Source organism: Alligator sinensis, unplaced genomic scaffold (genome assembly GCF_000455745.1).
Source record: "Alligator sinensis unplaced genomic scaffold, ASM45574v1 scaffold989_2, whole genome shotgun sequence".
NCBI lineage: Eukaryota > Metazoa > Chordata > Crocodylia > Alligatoridae > Alligator > Alligator sinensis.
Window position 1 is genome coordinate 291,382 of NW_005842162.1, and position 21,727 is coordinate 313,108.

The following is a 21,727-nucleotide window of genomic DNA, read 5'->3' on the forward strand; positions in this document are numbered from 1 at the left end:
GGACTAATCTACACAGTCTCATAAATTGTCACTGTGCTGTAAGGAAATATAGTGCTAGCGTGAGTTAAGAGGTGTTCAGCTGATATGGCTGATAAATGAATTTCCATGGATGATGCAACGAGAATGAGCAGTTGCAGGAGCAGCAAATACTTAAACATGCGCTGGAATGAAACTGAAGTCAGAACAATATTGTTCTTGGATGACCGAGTTTGGGCTGCATCCCTTTATATCTGTCAGAGTCCTACAGTCTGCGCTGTCAGGTACAATAAATGAGGCTTTGGGTAATAAATCTGGCTGCTCTGCTAAGACAACTGGTCTGGGATCATAGGAAAAGGTCAATATTCTCCTCTAGAGAGATGGAGAAGAACAGAATCAAATCTCAAGCATTTTGCAGAAATCAGAATTGCTTTGGTTTTGTCTTGTTTTATCTTTCTTAGTGCTCTTGCTTAGAGGAAATTGAACAAAAGCCCAAAGACTAATTCCTCACAGCTGAATAGGGACACATTCGAAATGGAATGATTCCCTGCTCTTTCTCAGGTATTCTGAACAGACCTATCGCTGAATAGTCCAAACAAGTGTCTTTAGCAACCACTGCTTTTTTCTTATGCCCTTGCTCAGCTGGCCTGCTTACTTACTGGGCTAACAGCTACATGGTGGCTAAATGACGTGGACAGTAAAACTGGCTGGTATAAGCTGTGAAAGAGGCAAGAAAAACCATTCCATGGCTGATATTTGCAGTGAAAGTGACAAGAATAATTGAGTCAGTATTCTTCTTCTTATGTCCTTGTCATAAATTAAATGTTTTTTCAGAATCATATATAAGTGATGGCTCTTTCCATTGCTGCAGCAAGGTTCTCCTTTGTACAGGTCTCACCAAGGAGTCAGCAAATGAGCAAGTGCTCCATGGTCGGCACTTCACTGCACTCGCATGTATTCATGTAATTAAAGTAGCCCCATTTAATCATGTTTGTTTTTGATCTTCCAGTTTGTGTTGTGCAGGCAGTTCAGGCATCACCATGTTGACCAGTCTGTATCAGCCACTCTGGGAAGGTTCTCCTGGAGTTTCAGATCCATTTCAGGGTATCTGATCGTGCATAATCTTTCCTTCAATAATCTCAGTCATGCCCTGTAAGCCATCGTCTGAGATTCTTGATGACAAGGTATTTAGCAGAATTAGCAGATTTGTTGGAATCGGACAGGGGCCGCGATGTGAACATATGAAACAGTATGAAATCAGTATGAAACAGCTGGCATGCTAAATGTCATGTAAGCAGTGTTGTGTTTTGTTTTTTAATCAATGAGCTCTATGGGGATGGCAAATAGCCAACAATCCTTATCCTGTATTAACGGCGACTCATGTTAACTGTGGGTGGTTTTTCTTAGCAACTTCTTAGGAATTTAAGAGAGTTCTCCTATGCATCACTGACAAAATCACAGAAACATAAGACTAACAAATGGAATAAGCAGCTGTTCAGCTATTTAACCCATGCATGATTGAACTTAAAGACAGAAAGACAACTGAGCACTGGTGGATTACTCTAGAGTAGGGGTGTCACACCATATGGGTCACAGGCTGGATGTAGCCCATGAAGGCTTGCCATCCAGTCTTCAGGTGCTGGCCTTGGGTCTCAGCAGACTTATATGGGGCACAGCGCATGATGGACCACCCCCATGGGAGGGCCCAGGATTGTGCTCGGCTCATGGTATCTGTCCCAGCAGCTCTGGGACCTCACTGGACAGGTAGGCGGGTACAGTGTGGATCTTGAAGTGATCAGAACAGGCACCATGTGCAACCCTGTCTGGCCCAGGGCATGTATTGTGGATTCCTGAATGACTGAAGTAGGTGCCATGCTATACACAATGCCTGCCCCAGCCAGACTACCACATGCTATGCCTGCTCGAGCCAGTACAGGACCCATACTGCACACAATGCCTGAGAGCACCACATGTGGTGTGGGTCCTGGACTGGCTGGAATGGGCACAGTCCAGCTAGGGCTGACACATTGCATGCATCGCAGTGCTCGCTTCAGCTGCTCCAAGATCCATGCTATATGCCTCTAGCTGGACTGCACTGCACATAGCACCCATTTCCCCTGCTCTGGGATCCATGCTGCATGTAGCGTGGACCCCAGACCAGTTGGAGCAGGCCTTGGATCCAACATGCTAGGAGAGGCATGGGGTCCGTGGGTCTGATTCAGCCCATGGACCAACCCCACACCACTAATCCAGCTTGTGGGGCTGAGTGATTTTGGCACCCCTGCCCTACAAAGAAGGAAAAGGGATCATTTACTAAAGCTTGAGACTGTGCCTCTAGCGTCAGATGACAGACTATAACAAAACATTCAAAGAATATTAAAGATCTCAAATGATGCTTAACAAAAGAGAGTCAGACTGGAATTTGGAATTCTGCTGTTAATCCACTGTGTAATACCTACACATTGCATCCCATATCGTACAGTACTGAAATCACAACTGATAAACTGACGCATATCAATCACGTATCACAATGGTATAATTGCAGATATGCCATTCACTTAATTGTCTCTTGGTATTGCTAACAAAATGCCTTAACTATTTTCTACTCTCTTGCAGTACCCAATTTATTTTCCTTCTGATCTCCAAGCCAGCTATTTTTGTCAGCATTCTGTTTGCTGAAATTGATTTATGATAATGGGAGGAGGTCAGGGGAAAAAACACAACTGGAAGAAGCAAACAAACCTGTTTGTCAGGACTGGCATTAACTCAGTGCCACGCACACAGTCTTTCATCTGACCTTAAAGCATCTCCTGGGGTTTTGTCAAATGTTGACTCGATGAAATAGCTTGTAAGAGATTTCTCTCTGAACTCACCCACAAGTAAAAGCAGTATGTGGTGTTTTAGCTAATGGTCTGTCTTACATTTGTGCAGCTACTGCACATAACGATGCTTGACTATATGTAAGTTAAAGCAGTCTTGTGGGGGTAGAAAGAAAGGGTGATCACTAAGGGCTTGTTAACATGGTGAGATGATAGCTTGGTACATCTATTATGGTGAGCTATTATGCACTTGTTAGATTCAAACATGGACAGTCTTTATTCAACACTGAAGCTACAGATGGTTGGTTCTTAACCCTTTTAGACTCATGGCACCCCTTGGAAAATGCCAGCTCTTACTCTTTTTTTGACTATGGAAAAATAACAGAGCAATTCTGCTGTTGCAAACAACTCAGAAAGACCACAGCAGGTGAGAATGTTTTTGACACTATGGAATTCTATTTGAAATTTCTGGATTTATCTTGTGAATCATGTATAGGTAATTTGCACACCCAACGTTAATATTGTGGTACACCCTTAAAAGGATCTCAAGGTACCTCAAGGTGCTGCGGCACTCTGGTTGAGAATCATTGGTATAGACAGCTATAATTACGTTAATAGGAGGCAGGGCTGTCCCAAGGCAACATGCATCAGCTGTTGCAATAAAAAATGTACAAGTGAGCTAATAAGTAACTTTAACCTTGTTTCATTCAAGGTTAACATTGCAACTGTTTTGCTATCCTTTATTGCTACAGGTTCATGAAGATACAAGTTACATCATAACAACTTAAATAAGTATACTTTGATATTAATACAACTATTTATCTATACAGAAGCATGTTTGTACTGCTTAACTTCGTTTACACTGGAAGTGCATTACACTAAACTGCAACAGGGCACTCACTGTGTAGAATGAAAGCATCAACATGGAGAGTTACCTCTCCCATGTAGGTAAGCCCTAACAGACTACTGGTACTGGTACTAACAATGCTCTTCCACAAATGAAACTGCTCTATCCATACACTGCTCTCTTTCTTCCCATTCAGCTATTTAACCACTGCTTCAGGCTTTACTCAAGGAGAGTTTTCTTTGGGTAAGAACAAGAGGTTCCTAAAATCCTGTAGCCAATGGATTCGTATGCCTGCTACAGTTTCAAAGATTTTCCAGCACTACAATAAGAAACCCTGTACAGTCTAGCAGCAATTACATCTTCTTCCTATTATGATTTGAACTTCTGTCAGAGTAAAAAAAAAAGGCTCCATATAATACAGTAGTGACTTAGGACAATCATTCTTTCATGTCAACAGACACTGAACTTTCTTCCACACAAGACAATTTGTGGCAGCTGCGAGAGTTCCTTTCAGGTGCAACCATTTGATAGACTTCTCTACTTCTTGGGTGCTAAATAATAAGTGTACTTGTACTTACCCCATAGGATGCTGCATTATGGAGAGGGATTAATCCTCCTTTATCTTGGGCATTAACATCAGCACCATGTTCTAGAAGGTATTCAGCTACTTCCAAATTATTGTAACCAGCTGCACGAAAGAAAAGAAGAGCGAGAAGTAAGCAAACTGAAAAACAGCAAATGCTGAAAAGCTAAAAATGATTTTCAGAGAGCAAAAACGCCTCCTTTTCTTGCTATGGCAGGGGTATTCAACCTTTTTTAACAAGTGTACCCCTTCTCTCTCAAAGTTCCAGCTCAGGTACCCCTTTACATTTTTTTTTCATGTTTTTAAGGGGCGGGGGTCCAAATTGAGGCCCCCATGGTGTGGGAAGGAGTGGGGCTGTGCAGCCAGGCAGAGCAGGAGACACAGCCACAAGTGGCTCATCCAGGGGGTGTGGGGAGGGGGTGGCAGGTCTTGCTCGTACACACCCCGGGAGGACATGGGGGCATGTGTCCCTGGATCTGTGTGGGGCAAGGGAGGGCTGGCCCAGAGTTGGGGGAGGGAGTGGGGCTAGGGCAGGGCAGGGGCTGCCTAGTCGAGGCAGGGCGCAAGACTGAGTTGTGCACGGGGGTGGCTTCCGCAGCTATGCGCACCCCAGGGAGGGCACAGAGCCATGTGCCCCCGGATCTGCACGGGTGAGAGCGGGTTGCCGCTGCGGGCTGGGGCCAGCGCCAGGCTGTTCCTGGAGTGGGCTGGGCAGTGCTGCAGTCGGAGCAGGCAGTGGCAGTACTGGGAGTGGGCTATGGGGGGCTACAGCAAATTCTGGAGTGGCTGCAGCCCCCACATAGACCCCTCCCAGCACCACCACTGCTGGCTCAGCCCTAGCTGGGAAGAGCTAGGTGCCACCCCAGACCCAGCTCGCAGCAGCATCCCGCCCTGCCCCGCCCAGATCCATGGGCACATGCCCCCATGCCCTACCGGGGTGCGCACAGTGGAGGGAGCTGCCACCTCCCACCCCCTGGACAAGCCGTGGCTGTGTCCCATGCTTCATCCTGGCTCCTGCTGCTGTGCGCACCCCCACGAAGGCATAGGTGGGGGGGAGGGGAATGTGCCCCCAGATCTGCACGCAGAGCAGGGCAGGCTGCAGTTATGGGCTGTTCTTGGCTGGGGCTAGGCCGGGCTGCGGCAGTGCTGGGAGGGGGCTACAGCGAATTTTGGGGTGGCTGCAGCCCTGCCCATAGCCCCCTTCCAGCACCGTCGCCTCCCACCCAAAGCACAGCCTGGCCCAGCCCCCACTGGGAAGAGTCTGGTGCAGCCCTAGACCGAGCCTGCAGCAGCATCCCACCTTGCCCCGTGCAGATCTGGGTGCATACAGACCCCAAGCCCTCTTGGGGTGCACGCAGTGGTGGGAGCTGCTCCAGCCTGGCTGGGCAGCCCTGCCCCAGCTCCACTCCCTCCCCCACCGCTGGGGCCTTGATCTGCCCTCTCCCCCATCCCCTGGCCCCTTCCTTCACAACATAATTACCAGCCAGACCCAGCTATTCTCCTGGCCCCCTGTGTACTGTGCTGCAGCTGTATAAATGCACATGGCATTTAATTGGCCACACTAGGTCTGAGTACCCTCTAGGACCTTTTTAAGTACCCCTAGTGGTATGTGCACCCCCAGCTGACAACCACTGTGTTATGGTATTCCTTTAGAAACACTTAAACAGATGGCACACTAACTAAGCAATACTATTTCCATGTCCTTATGCTCCGTTTCTTGTTGATTAAATTATTCAACTATGGCATAAACAATACTTTAGAAGCCCTGGTGAATCACTTACCTGCAAGATGTAGCGGTGTTGAATTTCTTCCCTGGGTGTCTCTGCAATTGATATTTTCTGGAGTACATAGCTTCTGCACTCTTGCCAGACAACCCTTTTTGGCAGCATCTAGCAAGGCTGCATCTCCTCGCAGTAAGTCCTGTATATCTGTGTCTCCTTCTTTCACCAAGTCCAGAGGAGTGTTGCCATCTCTGTTCTTTTTTGTTGGATCTGCTCCATGCTATGAATTACAATTCCACATTATACTGTCACAATATAAGTACATTACTTGGGTGCATCTCTCCACGGCTTGTATTTTGTGATGTAGACTTGGGAATGTTTTCAAAGCTAGTGAAGTTTTGGCACCCCACAACCAAAGAGCAACAGCCATATCCTTTGTCACAGACATATGTACAGAATATACACCAAGGAAACAAATCGCAAGCTGCAAAGCCACATCATAATGATCTGTGCTGGAGGACTGTGGCACTGCAGGCATGCGTAGCTACCTTTGTTATTCCTTACCTGTCTGCTGTGGTTCATGAGCACTGCAGACGCACCAATGCAGATGTCCCCACAGCTGTATTCTGCATGTGGCTACTCTTCATGATCTTAGTGAAGGAAGCCATAGCATTGTAAACACACTACTATTTAATCCTATAAAGTTCTGCAACTCCTTTGGCAACTGTTTTGGTATAGTGATGTATGAGGTGTCCTCCCATGACTGGATTACTCTGGTTTGAGCTACTGCAGGTTCTGCAGTCATGTGCTGTGCTTCACAGAGTTGTGCATTGCTATATTAAGGCTTTTCTTGTTTCAAACAAAGAATATTTTCAGACAATACAGAGTGCTGATTGATACAGTTCACACTTGAAATATTTTCAGTGTGATGCCTCTTCAGTAGAGGATGACTTGTACTGCCAGATCCCCAGTCCTGGGTGCTGTGGCACAAGTACTCAGTTGACCAGTGCCAGAAGGTTCAGGAGTGCTGAATGCTTATGCAATGCAACAGGGAGCTCAGAGCAGGGTGTTACTAGTATGTGTGCGTCAGGATTCCTGTGGCTAAGATGTACAATTGCTAAAGGCAACAATGTCATTCTTTAACAGACAATGCTAACAGACAATGCACAGATTTATATAGGGCAGCATTTTGTACATTATGTCAGAGAACAAATGCATATTTTTGTTAGTTTAGCAACTTATATTTGGGCTTACCTACACTAATCCTTCTACCCTTAACTCTCCCATCATTGCTACCAACAGTACAGTTCCAGGGGAGCCAGCAACACAGAGAACTTGTGTAGGCAAGGCACAGGTAGCTGCCCTGAGCAAGGTCTGTTTCTCCAAAATGGTGGTTAGAGTACTTAGGCTTTGCTTGGCAGCCGACAGACCCTCAACATTAAGTTGTCAGATTTGGAGTGCAGGCCCAATGGCATGAAAGCCATAAGATTGCATGACGTCTGGGTGGTTGGTGACAATGACACTGGGATTCCTCAAAAAGTTCACAGAATTCGGTTTGCTAGGAGGATCATTAGTGTTCCTGGTTTGGACTAGGTACTGATTGCTAGCGGGGTGTAAACCCTAATCCATTGCCAACTGTTAGAGTACTGGCAGCCTGTCTATGCCAGCATTCCTCCTTTTGTAAGCACCAGCAAAGCTATATTGGTGTTACCTAAGGGGAACAGCTTGTAGAAAAAGAGTTTGATCACCTCAGAACCAGCATACCAATACAAAGAGTGTGAAGAGTTAAGAGCTAGTGGAAAAAGGGGATGGAGTTCTTTATAGTAGTGCAGTAGTTACTAGGGGTGCATTTCAGGGGAGATCAAGTTCCTCTTTTGAGGACTCGGCAAAAGCTTTACTGTCAGCTTATTTCAGGTACAGAACAGTAAAAACCCCTAACAGAAAGAGAGTTGCAAGCATCAATACCTGCCACCACATGGCTCAAGATAGTCTCAAATGTACTCAGAGGCAATAGTTTTAAAACACCAGACAGTGCCAAACTTAAGGGTTGTGTCAGAGGAGTATGTTTAATTTGGGTGCAAGAGGGATTTATGGCAGGTACTATCATCAGAACTCTTCAGGTGCTCGAGGAGGATCATTTTAGTGCTTCTAAGCTTCCTGTGAAGTGTCCATTTAGGAACTGATTTTTGGTGAGGGTCTCTGGAGGCTAAGTGCAAAAAAGGCTAAACTCCCAGTGGAATGATCATTTGACTCCAGAGCCCTCCAGTGTTGATAAAATAAAACTGCACTTGAGAGACCACTCCAATGACTTGATTGCAGGGCAGACTAATTCAGAGATGCATATGTTTTCACAAGCAACAGCTTGCTTGGTCAGATGCTAAATCACTATCTGAATGCCTGTTCCCTGCAAGTCCTTTCACAGCATCTGATGAAGCAAGCTGCTGATTACAAATCTTATGCATCTCTGAATTAGTCTAGAAGATGTAACTCTGTCCTGCCTGACTTAAGATTAACATGGCTAACTACTTCTCTCCAGTGACTTGAGGTAATTTATATAATCAGATATCACTGTAGGGGCCATCATCCTGCACAGCCTAAGGACATCTGGATATCCATGAGACCCAATTTCCCCTCCCACACCCTGTGGTTCTATCACAAGCAGTATTTAAATTGTTATGATGCTTTCCCTCACATGTTTTTTTATCAGGTGCAAATATCCTCAGAAAAATTAACAAGATTGAATATGAAAAGTCTGGTTAAGCAGGAGCTAAACAAAAAATGTGGACTCTCTCAAATTAGGGCCCTTATGGAAACACTCATGGAAGTAACCACTTTCTTTTTAAAGCTGGGACTGTTACCTTGAGCACCCCTGCCAATTAAAATGCTCGCTTATCCCAGACAATTTTATTTCCATACTCAATACATTATGAAGTAAGCTAATGGTTTTAAAATTTTGTATACATGTTTCCTAAAAGGCATATTTTATTATTACTCTGTTCTGTTCTCTTGTACAGACACCAGTAAAAATTTACTCAGTTGCAAAAACTGCTTCACAAGATGAACACTTGATTTTTATGAGTCCTTATTAAGTAATTCAACTTATTTCTTTGAACATGAAATACATGTTACTTAGACGACATTACTAAATGAATTAGACAAGTATGTCAGAATGAGTTAGATGACTGCCAGAATAAATTAATATACTGTCAGGGAAAACTAGCTATACCAATGAATCTTGGCAAAATGAACGCATTAAGAAAAGCACCTCAAACAATGTTATTGTTTCAAGAGAAGTGACACAACAGCATATACAAATTCAGGGTGGAAACAGATTCAAGGATACTGCAGTGAACTCACTAAAAACACAAATAGTTTTGAGTCAGAGCTTAGCAAAACAGAACATATAAAATACTTGTAATAACTGTAAATCACATACTTTTAGAAGCAGCTTGCAGATTTCGTATTTTCCTTTTGCCGCTGCTTCATGTAGAGGGGTGAATTTCCACAGGTCTGCCACATTGACAGAGGCACCATGCCTCACTAATAACTCAGCTACTTCATAGTGTCCATATGAACAGGCATTATGCAGGGGTACCAACCCTCTAATCAAAGAGAAGAAAAACTTTTAATAGTTACAGAAAATCAAATCCAAATAAAAGCTTACTCAGTTCTAGCAGACAAAATAGTAATTTCCCTTTGATGTTATCAGTATCTTTCAGCATCCTGTTTTCATGTCTTTAGGTATTCTGCCATAGAATTATATAGGAAGTGACAGTAATTGAATCCTTCCCTTCTGTTCCTATATCTGATATTACTAATTTGTATCAGTTGTTACTACAGACAATTGCTAAGAGCAGTCAACTTTAATATTGCTAACAGTAGGCATATATTGAAAGAATCACCCTTGACTTCTGATACTTGACTGAAAATTTCCAAAAAAAGCTATTCAAGGCCTTAATAGGTGGCTATTATCCCATTTAGCATGTCTGGAGATTGGTAAGCACTGCACATCTGATACCTTGGGAAAAATATTGTACTGAATTCTATTTGGAGGGATGATGAACACTCAAGAACAAGGAAATATTCAAATATATTATGTTTAGAACCATAACCCAAGCTTGAAACACGATAATAAGGTGAAAGATGTGCTAAACTATATAATCTATTCAGTGTTTCTAACTTTTCTAAATAGTTTGACTTACAAGGGGGAAAAATGTTTAATAGTTAGCTAAAATCAATTATTACGTTTTTGATTAAATTGATTTAGTTCAAGTGTTCAGGGTCCCTCCAAATCAAATAAAAGAAAATAACCATCTGTACTAAAATAAACAATCAAGGGGGGGGAAAGAACAGCTAGAGAAAACCCTGGCTATTTCAAATCATACATCTTAAAAATTAATTTTAGACTGTCTGAAATACCACCTGGAAAGCTGCTTTTAAGCAAAACCAAAAGGGTCAAAATAAAAGAGTTCCCCTTCTTTTTAAAAAGGATACCTGGCTATAAGTAGCAAAAACAGACTTACCTACCTAAAACACCTACCTACCCATAACACTATAATCTAAAAAGAATATCAGAAAACTCAATAATATTGCTTAACAGTCCATTAACTCTCCCTCCAGAGAATGTCAGAGGCAGAGAGTAATGAGAGAGCCAGAAAAAGACAGAGAGAGATGGTTACAGAAAACACAAACAAACAAACAAACAAAGAAACGAGATGGAACATAATATAAAATCAGTGAACATAAAGAATGAAAAGTTACCCTTTATCTTTGGCGTGCACATCTGCCCCATGGTGCAGAAGATATTCTACTACAGACACACGGTTATAACCTGCAGCAAAGTGCAGTGGTGTTGAATGACGTCCCTCCAAATCTCTGCAATTCACATTCTGAGGGCTGCAAAGTTGCTGTTAAGGAGAAAAGAAACAAAAATTTGCTACCAAATGCAATCACAAGTTAGAAGTTGGCTTATGTTTTCTGGCAGTTTCTTCCCACTTAATTCAAATTAAATATTAGAATACACACACACACACACACACACACACACACACACACACACACACACACACTTCTGACAGCAGGTTGTTTAATAAACTAAAATATTGGGGGGGTTCATGGATTCAACTAAAAGAATTTCCCCTTAATTTTAAGAAGGTATAGTTTGAGTTTGCCTTATTCACATAAATAACAAAGTTCACCTCCTCAAAAAGCCAAAATAGAATATTAGCAATAGGGCTGTGCGAAATTTTGCCACCAATTTTGTTTCGATGCTGTTCTGACCTAGGAGTAATGGTCACAGTCTGGACACCCTAGTTGTGAAGTAGTTTTTCCTAATGTTGAGCCTGAAATGATCTTCCAGGAGTTTGTGACCATTACTCCTAGTTTTCCCCAAGGGTGCCCCGGTGAACAGTTGTTCACCAAGCCCTAGATGTACGCTTCTGATATAGTGGTAAGTTGCTACCAAGTCCCCTCTCAGCCTTCTCTTTTTCAGGCTGAAGAGCCCCAGGTCCCTCAGCCATTCCTCACATGGCTTGCCGTGCAAGTCTCTGATCATATAGGTAGCCCTTCTCTGGACTCTCTCAAGCTTTACCAGGTCCTTGTTAAGGTGCGGAGTCCAGAACTGGCTGCAGTACTCCAGTTGTGGTCTCACCAATGCCGAGAAGAGCTGAGTAGAGCAGGAGAATCACTTCTTTGCAATGGTTTTGCTGCAGATGCATCAATTGATGCATGCCAGTGTATTGTTGGCCCTGCTGGCTACAGCATTACGATGCCAGGTCATGCTCATACTTACTGTGGTCAATTATTACCCCCAGGTCTTGGTGACAAGTGATGGGGGGGGATCTTCAGTCCTGCTGCCTGATGAGAGGCAGCAGTTGCACAAGCACCCATGTCATGAGTTTTGCCTGTCAGCAGCTAGGGGTGCAGGGCCCCAGAACCCCCCTGCACCCATCTCCTTGACAGCTGGCAGACTTTGTGGCCGCAGCAAGGCCTAGCAGCCAGGCCTGCAGTGGTTTCCCCTCACCCCTCTGCCCCAAGACAGACACAGCTGCACAAGCACCCATGACACAAGTTTTGCCTGCCTGTGGCCAAAGGGGCCGGGGCACCCCTGCACCTATCTCCTTGACAGCTGGCAGGCTTCGTGGCCTCAGCAGGGGCTAGCTGGGCTGCAGCTTTCACCCTGCTGCACTTTAACATAAACAGTGTCACCCATGTCACGAGTTTTGCTTGTCCGCAGCTTGAGGTGCAGTTTCCCCAAACCCCTGCACTTATCTTCTTGAAACTTGTCAGGCTTTGTGGCCTCAGCAGGGGCTAGCATGCCTGCAGTTTTGACCCCACTGTGGCTTAACACATACACGTGACAAGAGCTTTGCTTTCAAGATAGTGCGGTGCAGTTTCCCCGAACCCTCTGCACCTATCTCCTTGAAACTTGGAACACATCATGCTCTCAAAAGCGGCTACCATTCCTGCGAGATTCATCCAAATCAGGCCAAAAATGACAAAGTTATAGCCTGTTTCAGCCTTCCCCATTATATCCTATGGGCGAAACGTCGAAACAGTGTCGAAACGGCAAAACGTTTCGACAGAACGGGACAGCCGTTTCGACTCGAAACAAAAGTCGAAATGGAACACGGTTCCATCAAAACATCGAAACACTTGTTGAAATGGAACACTTGCGTTTCGCACAGCCCTAATTAGCATTCCTATTTGTGTTTAAGCACCAGGGTCAAGAAAGTTTCCTCTTTTGGCACAGTAGACGTTATCCCTGTTTTGCAAATAGAGAATCAGATGCATACATTCATATCTTGCTTAGGGAACCCTTAAATCTCCTGGATTAAACATAAGAATCTAATAGAATGGTAGCTAAATTGAGCTAGCTTCAAAGCTCTAGAAAATTATCTTGTAGGGCATCACCAGATTTTACACGGCTTCAGTTAACTTGCACATAAAATGAAAGATGCTATTTTCTTAAGAGAATTTTGAGAATGACCAAAAAAAGTTACTTAGTAATAGCTTAAATAAATCTTGAGATGTACAGTCCACATATACATTCTCACTGGTGGGCATGCCTATGCAGGGGGTCGGACTCGATGATCTATTAAGGTCCCTTCCGACCCTAACATCTATGAATCTACGTCTCACACCCTATGCTTAAACGAGAGACTCAGTAGTATCTCTAGAATATGCCCATATGCTACCTCTCCACGTTCCCGTATACCCAGGGGGTAAAAGCTGTTGAAGAACTGGACAATATATTGTTACAGACTTCAGTTCTCAATAAGCAACTTTTGTTCTTCAAGTAACTGTCCATAAACACACTCTCACTAATAGGTGATGACAAAGCAGTGTCCAAATACCTGTACGTGGGACTCTGAATTCCTCTAGGTCAGGGGTTCTCAACCTTTTTAAAGTCAAGGCAACCCTCAGAAAATAAAGGGCTGGTTGGACCTGTGTTTGTATGAGGGGGAAAATACTCCCAGGGACCCTGGAATTTTGCAATATATGCATGGTTCCCCCAATCCTGGATGAAACCTATTGGCTGTGCCTTCAAACAGGAGGTCTTCCCAGTAGTAAGTTATCAGTGTATAACTACCCTGATGCTATGGATCTGCCTATGATGCTGCATGTCTCCAGAGCAGCCTGTAGGGCTGTTTTGGCTACCAACTGTCCTTCTGAGATTAAAGGCATCAAGCTTTCCCTTTTGCATGGAATAACCATTTCCGTCAAGTCTGCTAATTTCTAATACACCTGCAAGTTGTATCAGGCTAAAATAGCCTGATAATTAGCTATTCCACGCTGCAGGCTAGCTGATGAATAGGCCCTCTTGCCAAATGGGTCCAACATCTTAGTCTCTCTGTCCTTTGCCAACTCAGCTTTCTTATTCACAGCTGCAACAACCAGGAGGATGGGTGGGGACGAGAGGAAAGTTACTCATGCCCTTACATTGCACTCTGTATTTCTTGTCTGTCTGGCCACAGGGTGGCAGAACGCTGAGATTTCTCAAGTCACTTTAGTTGGGATCATTATGGCCCCAGTGACTTCGTGTAATATATCTATGAGGCAATGCAACTGTTTTGACACCTCCTCTGGGGAAATTGTCAATGTGTGTGCCGCCTTTTTCACAACTTCTTGTAAACTGGGGCACTGAGTTCACAAATGTTGCACCAGGGGAGGACAGGTTCTGGATTCTTCCCTAGCTATCAACAGTGATTGTTTGCAATGATCTAGGGAGAAGTGAAAATGTCCCCAAGCAGAAGGTCCTTGAAGTCAACAGTCTTTCTGAGCATGGAGAGGTTGCTGGAAACCCCCACAACTAACTGGCCAGGCAGACATGGTTGACCACATGTAGACAATTGCTCCAAGGTTCTGGGGTGTATAGGCTGTTCCACATGGCACCACACCCTGGATGAGTGTCTACAGTGTGTAAGTACTGGAAGAGTTGTCAGTCTTATGCCCGAGAAGGACTCTGACTGGCATCCAGGCATGGGATTTAGCTGGTGACAAGGATAAGACCTATGCTAAGCATACTGGAGACCCTGTGAAGAAGTACAACGCTGGGCCTGAAGATGGTGCTGCCACAGCATAGGGCCCAGTGCTAGGGAGTGTTTCACTAACAGTAGGTTCATTAAGTGAGCAGTGCCAGGTGTGGGCTACTTTGGCAGGACTGGGAGAATGGTATCACAACCCAAAGTTGTGATTTTTGTTTTTGTGTGCGCTTTGGCACCACTGAATTATTTTCCCGCTAAATTGCAGCTTCTTTGCACGGTGGAGTTTTCTGCTGCAGAGGAGAACCCCAGTGCAAGGAAGAATTTCCCGCCAATTTGTAGCTTTCTTTGCATGGTGCATTTCTTTTGCATCTAAGAAATGCTCGGTGCAAAGAGTTCCCGCCATTTGTATTTTAATTTGAGCCCCATTATTGGCTTGTGTTAAATTATGCACACGTGGCAGCTAGTGATTGGCTTGCTAGCCATATAAAAAGCTTGAGTGGTTTCCGCCCAAGTTGGAGGACTCCACGAACACCAGGAGGAGGAGACTTCACGCTGTGTGAAGATCTCTAAGCGCTGCGGAGCCTATCGGACCCAGCGCATTTCAAGCAGGCAACAGAGGTCTGATCAGCCTCTAGCCTCTCCCCATCACTGAGCGCAATCCTCGACGTATCCCTCTCCCTGCGCACACAAGGACCCACGGAGCCTAGCAAACTTCGTGTGAGTTTATTCAGAGCTCTTTGTCTCGAGTACTTTCTTCGGTTGGCGCGACGGGCTCGCGATTTAGAGCCTCCAACCGGACGGGCTAGAAGAGTGTTCAACTCTAGTCCACCTCTCATCTTTTCTATTTGTAACCGCAACTCAAGCAAGTTTTCCTGCCTGCACCGCAACCATCTTTGGTGTAAGTAAACAATCTTAAATCAACCATTACGCGTCCGTGCCTAATTCTAGCGTGTCGCCCGTTCTCTCCGACCCCGCGTGCCTGGGCTGCTGGCCACAGCCCGCACAGAGCACAAAAAGGGCCCGGATCGCTCCTGGCCCGCACATGGCGACGAGGATGGGATCGGGAGGCGGCCCGCACAAATGGTACTACATACCAAGCTGATAGAGCGATCTGTTCATTTCCTGGTTCCATCACTTCAAAGGAGTGTGCCAATGGCAAAGGCCCATCAGCTGACTGGAGTACTAAGGAATCATGACTCCTGAGGGGCTCCACATGGGTGTGCTCCCTTTGCTCCTTTGAGTTGTAAGTCTTGATGATGGACAGAACTGGTATGCCATGATCTGGGCCTCCCTAAGCTTTCACAGAAATTCTTTAGGGCCAAAACGTCTTAAGGACAGGTGCTGATGCTGAAGCTGCTGGTTCCTTACAAGTCTCATCTATCATTCACATGGGCCAAAGGGTCTCAGGGGTCTGTTTTGTGTCATGCAGACCCTTCTCAGGTTGAGGAGATCTTTTCTTCCAAAATTGTGACAACAAGGAGAAGGGTTTCCTAGGACTGCTCCTGACTGGCAATCTAGTTCCAGCCCTGGACCAAGACTGGAGGACAGGCACTGGTTTAATTAGCTTTGGGGACGCTGCTCCACACTGGAAAAAGTATAGTAAGAAGCTGATGAGGCTTGCTTCAGAAGTTTCACTTGAAGTATAAACTCTGCCCCTGGGTTGTGAAAGGTTAAGGAGAAATGAGTAGGGCCACTCCAAACCCATGAAATCCAGACCCAGAGAGCTGGGTTGAACTACAGCCCCCAGACTGTTTTGAGTGCTAGCAGGAAGGGAAGTGGGAGAGAGGAGCTGCAACATTTGGGCCATTTTGCCCAGAGCAAAATCCATGGGTAGACCATGGGAGAGGCCTTGCTCCCCAATGTGCTCCCAAAGCCATTAAGAGAGGCCCCAGGCAGATTGTGGCAAAGCCTGATTTACATGCAGCTGGGAGGATTCTGCTTTTTTTTTTTTTTTTTTTTTACACTAAGGAGAAACCAGCAGCGAGAGGAACTAACTGCTGCTACAGAGTGAGTTGCATTTAAAAGTCCACAGAAGGCAGTGCGGCCAGTTTGACTGTAAAGTGGTGAAAGGCCTTGTGCCATCTGGGATAGCTTGGGCTGTGCATAAGGTGAAGATTTTTACCCCAAAGGGTTTTTGTGAGACTGTTGGAGTTGGGGTTTTAAGTTGCACTGTTGAATGTGGTAATGTTATTATTAGATTTCTATGGGGGGGCTTTGTGGGTTATATTACAGATTGTGTTCTAATGCCTGCATGTATAAATAAACCCAACTTGGTTGTACCCTCTTGTTAAACTAAGGTACTCTTGGGGTAACTACCCATGCCACACACCCGCACTCCCTCACAAAAAAGGGTACGCTTAAGTGTAAATGTCTCCAAGCAGGCCCTTAATGTCAACAGACCCTATGAGCATGGAGAGGTTGTTTTTGGCAGCTAGGTTCTTGCACAGTAATACAGGTTGCAAACTGGATACATCATTCACACAACCCTACCTTCACAGTTTCCAAATCTCCAGCTTTGGATGCTTCTAACAGTCGATAATCCACATCAGATGTGCGAACAGGTGTACTTTCTATATACACGGAAAGAAAATTTGATATTTTGGCTTAGTATTATTTCACAATTAAGATGACGTTATACTAACTTAACTTCAGTCTCACATATTTTCTAAACAGAAAAGGTCTCGTCTCTGAAGGAATTTTTAGGAATTGTACACAAGTGATGGTAGAGAGCCAATGCTCCATTTTCAGAAGTCTCTTAGGCAAGAGGGGGCCAAATCTCATTGAAAGTAAACATAGTTTAGGCTTGCATGACTATGTTACTATATAAAATGGAACTCGGATACTTCTGAAAATTTTAGCAGATGGGAATAATTCTTTCTTCCTCAAGGAAGTATATTCTTGTTTAGCCTGATCCAAAGCCCAGTGAAATCAAAGGAAGGTGTCAGTGGGCTTTGGGTCACTCTGCTGACTTAAATGACTTAGAAGAGAACTGTACTGCTTCTACCTAAGTGAATACACCTGTTAATAAGAGACTGAGCTGGATTCTGGAATACAGCAATGGTTGTCTGTAGGGGTATTCTGATTGGCCAATGATGATGTAACAATTGTGCTCCAATTCCAAAGCTGGCTAACAACATAATCTCTTTTCCCATTTTATTAAGTGGATAGCTAATAAGTTAATGTGAACAAGAGGGTGGTGTAAAGGCATTTAATGTGTACTTTTGTTTTAACTGCTATTAAAAAAATAATTACAGGTTTTAACTTCAAGCCAGCCAGTCACATACTCTCTGCCCCACACCTTGCCCAAATGCCTCCTCCTCCTCTTCCACCTAAGTTTTCTATTAGAAAAACAGCTGTGTGGGGACAAAGACATCCAGTGGCAAGAGACAGTCAGATTGGGAGAGAAGCGGTGCTAGCATGGAAAGGAGGGATGAGTTTGCTGACCCTGGAGCTCATCAATACTTTCAGCTTTCAGGACAAAAAATGAGCTGAGAGTGGTTTCTATACAACCTTAGTGCTTTTTTATGTCACTTTACTAAAAATGGCATTTCATAGCGGGAAGATATATTGCTTAAGCTACCCCAGCTTAAGAATTTGAGGAATAAGTGCTTCTGTAATGTAACGTAATTGATTTTGAGACCATTGTCTACTGCAGAATGAAAGAGATTGAGAGTACACTTGGGTATGCAGGTCTTTATATACCCTTAAATCACAAGCATGCTGCCCCAGCAGTCACACTTTCTAAATAGCTTTAGGCCTGAGTACGCTCCTGAAGAACAGAGTTAACTTGTCTCGGATAAAGAGAAAGCTTTTATAAAACATTAACTGCAAAGAATTGTATTCTAAGAAAGATTGATAGTCCATCTAAGCACTTTCTGAAAGCAGAAACGCATTGATCCGATGCCCCTACAATCTCTATCATTCTTTCTAAATTAATTATCTTGCTATTTAATAAAATCATATTTTATACTACATGAAGGAAAAACTGGTACAAATAGATATCTAAATTCTTAAATGGGCTGTGAAGCGTTCCCTTAAATATGTATTAATTTACCAGTCCAATTTGAGGTAGTACTGCTCAGTTGCAGATCTGGCTTTCTCTTCCTGACAGAAGACATGGCTTTGGAGGTAGTCTGGTAAGATAGCAGGCAGGAAGTTAGAGACTAGACAATCAGCAGACAATCCAGCTGCTGACACAAAGCTATACTAATCTGCCTTCCCATTGCTTTTGTGTTCAGTGGAGAAAATATACTAAGAGATGGGGAAAAGTGAAAGGTATATCCAGAAACCCACTCGTACGGGTGAGGAGGAGACACTCTTGACAGGTGGCAAATCATGGAATCCCAACTCTGTTATATGCAGGAACATGTGAGCTGCTAACACTTTGTTTTGCCTGTAGCACTAGCTCAAGAACCAAGTTCCACTAGCAGTGGCTTAGTGTGGAGATTAGCAAATGATGCAAAGAAATACTGCTAAAGAGGGGAAACAGCAGACTCCCTATCATTAGTGGTTCTAGATAAGTCATAAAATGAATCATGTTCACTTTTTTCTGAGAACATTAAAATTTCAGTCCCTCAGCACCTCACCTTGCACTGGCCACAACCTCCTCAATGTTTTGAGCAGGATGGAGATAAGCCTGGTAAGCATCTTACTATGCTGATAAGAGTCCAGAACAGCATCTGGGACTCTGCTCTTCAGTTGTTGCTTCCTCATTTGCTGTCTGAAATTCAGCTCCCTCCTCCCCCTAGTCAATAGGAGATGGCCCAGATGCTGACTTCAATTGCAAAATAAATCTGATTATATAGGGAAATTAAAATTAACCTCCCCAAGAGGTTGGAATTTGTTTATAGAAAGGGTCGGAATACTTACAGAGCTGCGCCAAGGAAAAAAACAAATATACTTACTCTTTAATAGAAGAAGAAAAACAAACAGCATTTTCTAACAGAAACTTAAAACCCTTCCCAATAATCCAATTTTATGACCTTTCATATATTACATGTTTACATTTAATGATCATAACCACAATATCAGTACCAGTTTGAGGAAAGGCAGACCTCTCAGCCATGAGGTCATCAGAAAGCTGTTTTCATGGTTGTGATCTCACAGCTATTTCAAGTGTGGGTAAAAAACCAAGGCTACTTGACCATATTTTAACCAATAAACTTATACACAGGACTAAAGGAATGGGGTAAGAATCTTTACATCAAAGCAAGCTTAATATTTTTGCTATTTTAAAAGATATTTAAAGCAGTTTTACAAAAATGGGACTATTTTGCATAAAATTACGTATTTATACCAAAATTGTAAGTCATTTGCTATCATTAAAATATGCACACACAACAAGACAACTAGCAACAACCATACATAGTCCTGAAGACATCACAAACTAGTACACATATCTTGTTTCTCCATCTTTTAGGTGGATGTCTGAGTGTGCATGGATGTGTGTGTGTATGAGCGTGTGTGTAAACACACTAAGGAGAAAGACAGAAGCTTTTTTTTCCCTGTAGAAAAGGCCAATTAATGAGAAATAAGTAAATTAAATGGGTGTTTTTAAAGTATTTGTTTAAAGCTTAGCCACATGTTTTCCTGAAATTAAATGGTTATTCCTCATTAATATTAGAGAAACAATTACTTCCCGTGGATTTATTCAACTAAATGTTTTTTTCTCTTTCTCTATATACACACATGCACAAAGTCAGATCCCACACTATACACAGGTATAAATTAAATACAAAAATTAGCTATCTACATGCCTCCTTTATGTAACATTTTACAAGATGCCATTTTGAAAAAAAGTATTCATCTTCATATGGATATTGCTACTGTAAAATGCATGTTCTTTTTTTACGATATAAACTAGAAATGTTCAAGTGTGACAAAGGGAATTAGGCTCCCAATTTCCGTTGGTTTTCACTAGGGTTTGGATTTTTCCCCAGGTTACTTGAAAGTTCCAGTACAAAATATCCTTACCCAGCATTGCTTAATTGGAGCAAGTTATCTGCTGATGTACTTACTCTCTTGATCTACATGCTCAGTCACTGGGTAAATAGTTGGAGATGCTTATTCTTCTCTATGAAAAAGGTGACGGCCTTTTCAAGCATCTCTTTACTGTTTCACATTTAGTGTAAAAATGTCTGATTTTTATGAGCAGTAGAAAAATATATTGCTACTGGAATATCATCTGACATGGGAGCTCACTTGTTTTAACAGCTATCCCTATTTTTCTGCTTATACCGTCTACGTTAAGAGCACCAATAATAAAATATATATAACATGTTTTCAAAGGCACTAGGAACTTAAGCACCTTTCACACTACTCCGCTTGATATATCAAACATTTTCTCCCCTTTTGGACCATTTTTATCATACAAGAATAATTTTCAATTGAAAAAAAATCCTCTTCATTGTTCTTTCAGGAATAATTCAAAATGGTTATCATGTTAAAAAAGCAAGGTCAACTTTATTAATTCTGAACTTTTAAAAAATTTGTTTTAAGTAACCTCAAAATGTAAACAAAAACACGAGTAGCAGAATTATGTGCTAAAAGCAACAAATGACTATAGGTAGTGCAAGCACTGAGTAGTTTTTTTAAACTTAATGCAGATGCATCTTTTATACATATGCACTAAAACTCTCTTAACAGGTTGGTTAACTGGGGGGGGGGCGGGGGAATGATTCAAACAAGCATAGCTAAGTAGCCTGAATTTATAAGAGGTTTTTCATGCTGAAGACCCCTATCATTGAAACAAAAAACTATAGGAAGATCCGAAAGGTTATAAGTATGCTTCACTTTTTAATTGTATAGCATTCCCAGGAAGGTGCAGCTATTCTGGGTAATTTGCACATCTTCATTTTTGAGACAGCTGAAAGATATAAATTAAAATAAACCAATCCTCTGCCACTGTTATTTCCTTGCTTCTTTGTAGGTGTGAAACAAATATGACCAGTTTAATATTTTTCAAAATGTTAAAACACCTCACTTGGGAGAGTGTGGGGAAGAACCTGTAAAGAGTAACAAATTTAGAGTAAGCTTCAAGTGTGTGTGTGCACATGTGTGTGCATGTGCGTGATGGGATAATGAAGATATGACACATCTGCTGACGGTACAACACAATACTGAAAGAAGCAGTTTGAGAAATTATCACAGCTGTAAAAGAACAGGAGGAGACCATATTAAAATATGCAGTCTTTATTTTTACCTACCACTTAGAATCTGTTGTACTGCTTCATTTCCCATCTGTGCTGCTGTGAAACCTTGTAATGAGATGATAGAGGGATCAGAGCCGTAATTCA

The 21,727-nt window shown here is 43.1% G+C and overlaps 1 protein-coding gene across 1 annotated transcript in view; it reads right to left on the bottom strand.

Moving 5' to 3' along the window:
- TNKS (tankyrase) overlaps positions 1-21,727 on the bottom strand; it is a 254,549-nt gene that overhangs the window by 23,506 nt on the left and 209,316 nt on the right. Inside the window, exons 13-18 of the mRNA XM_025206544.1 lie at positions 21,638-21,727; positions 16,923-17,002; positions 10,708-10,853; positions 9,383-9,548; positions 6,007-6,226; positions 4,221-4,330 (exon numbers count right to left, since the gene is read on the bottom strand). The exon at positions 21,638-21,727 is cut by the window's right edge and continues 82 nt beyond it. Coding sequence (XP_025062329.1) covers positions 4,221-4,330; positions 6,007-6,226; positions 9,383-9,548; positions 10,708-10,853; positions 16,923-17,002; positions 21,638-21,727 — 812 coding nt within the window. The remainder of the gene's footprint in view (positions 1-4,220; positions 4,331-6,006; positions 6,227-9,382; positions 9,549-10,707; positions 10,854-16,922; positions 17,003-21,637) is intronic.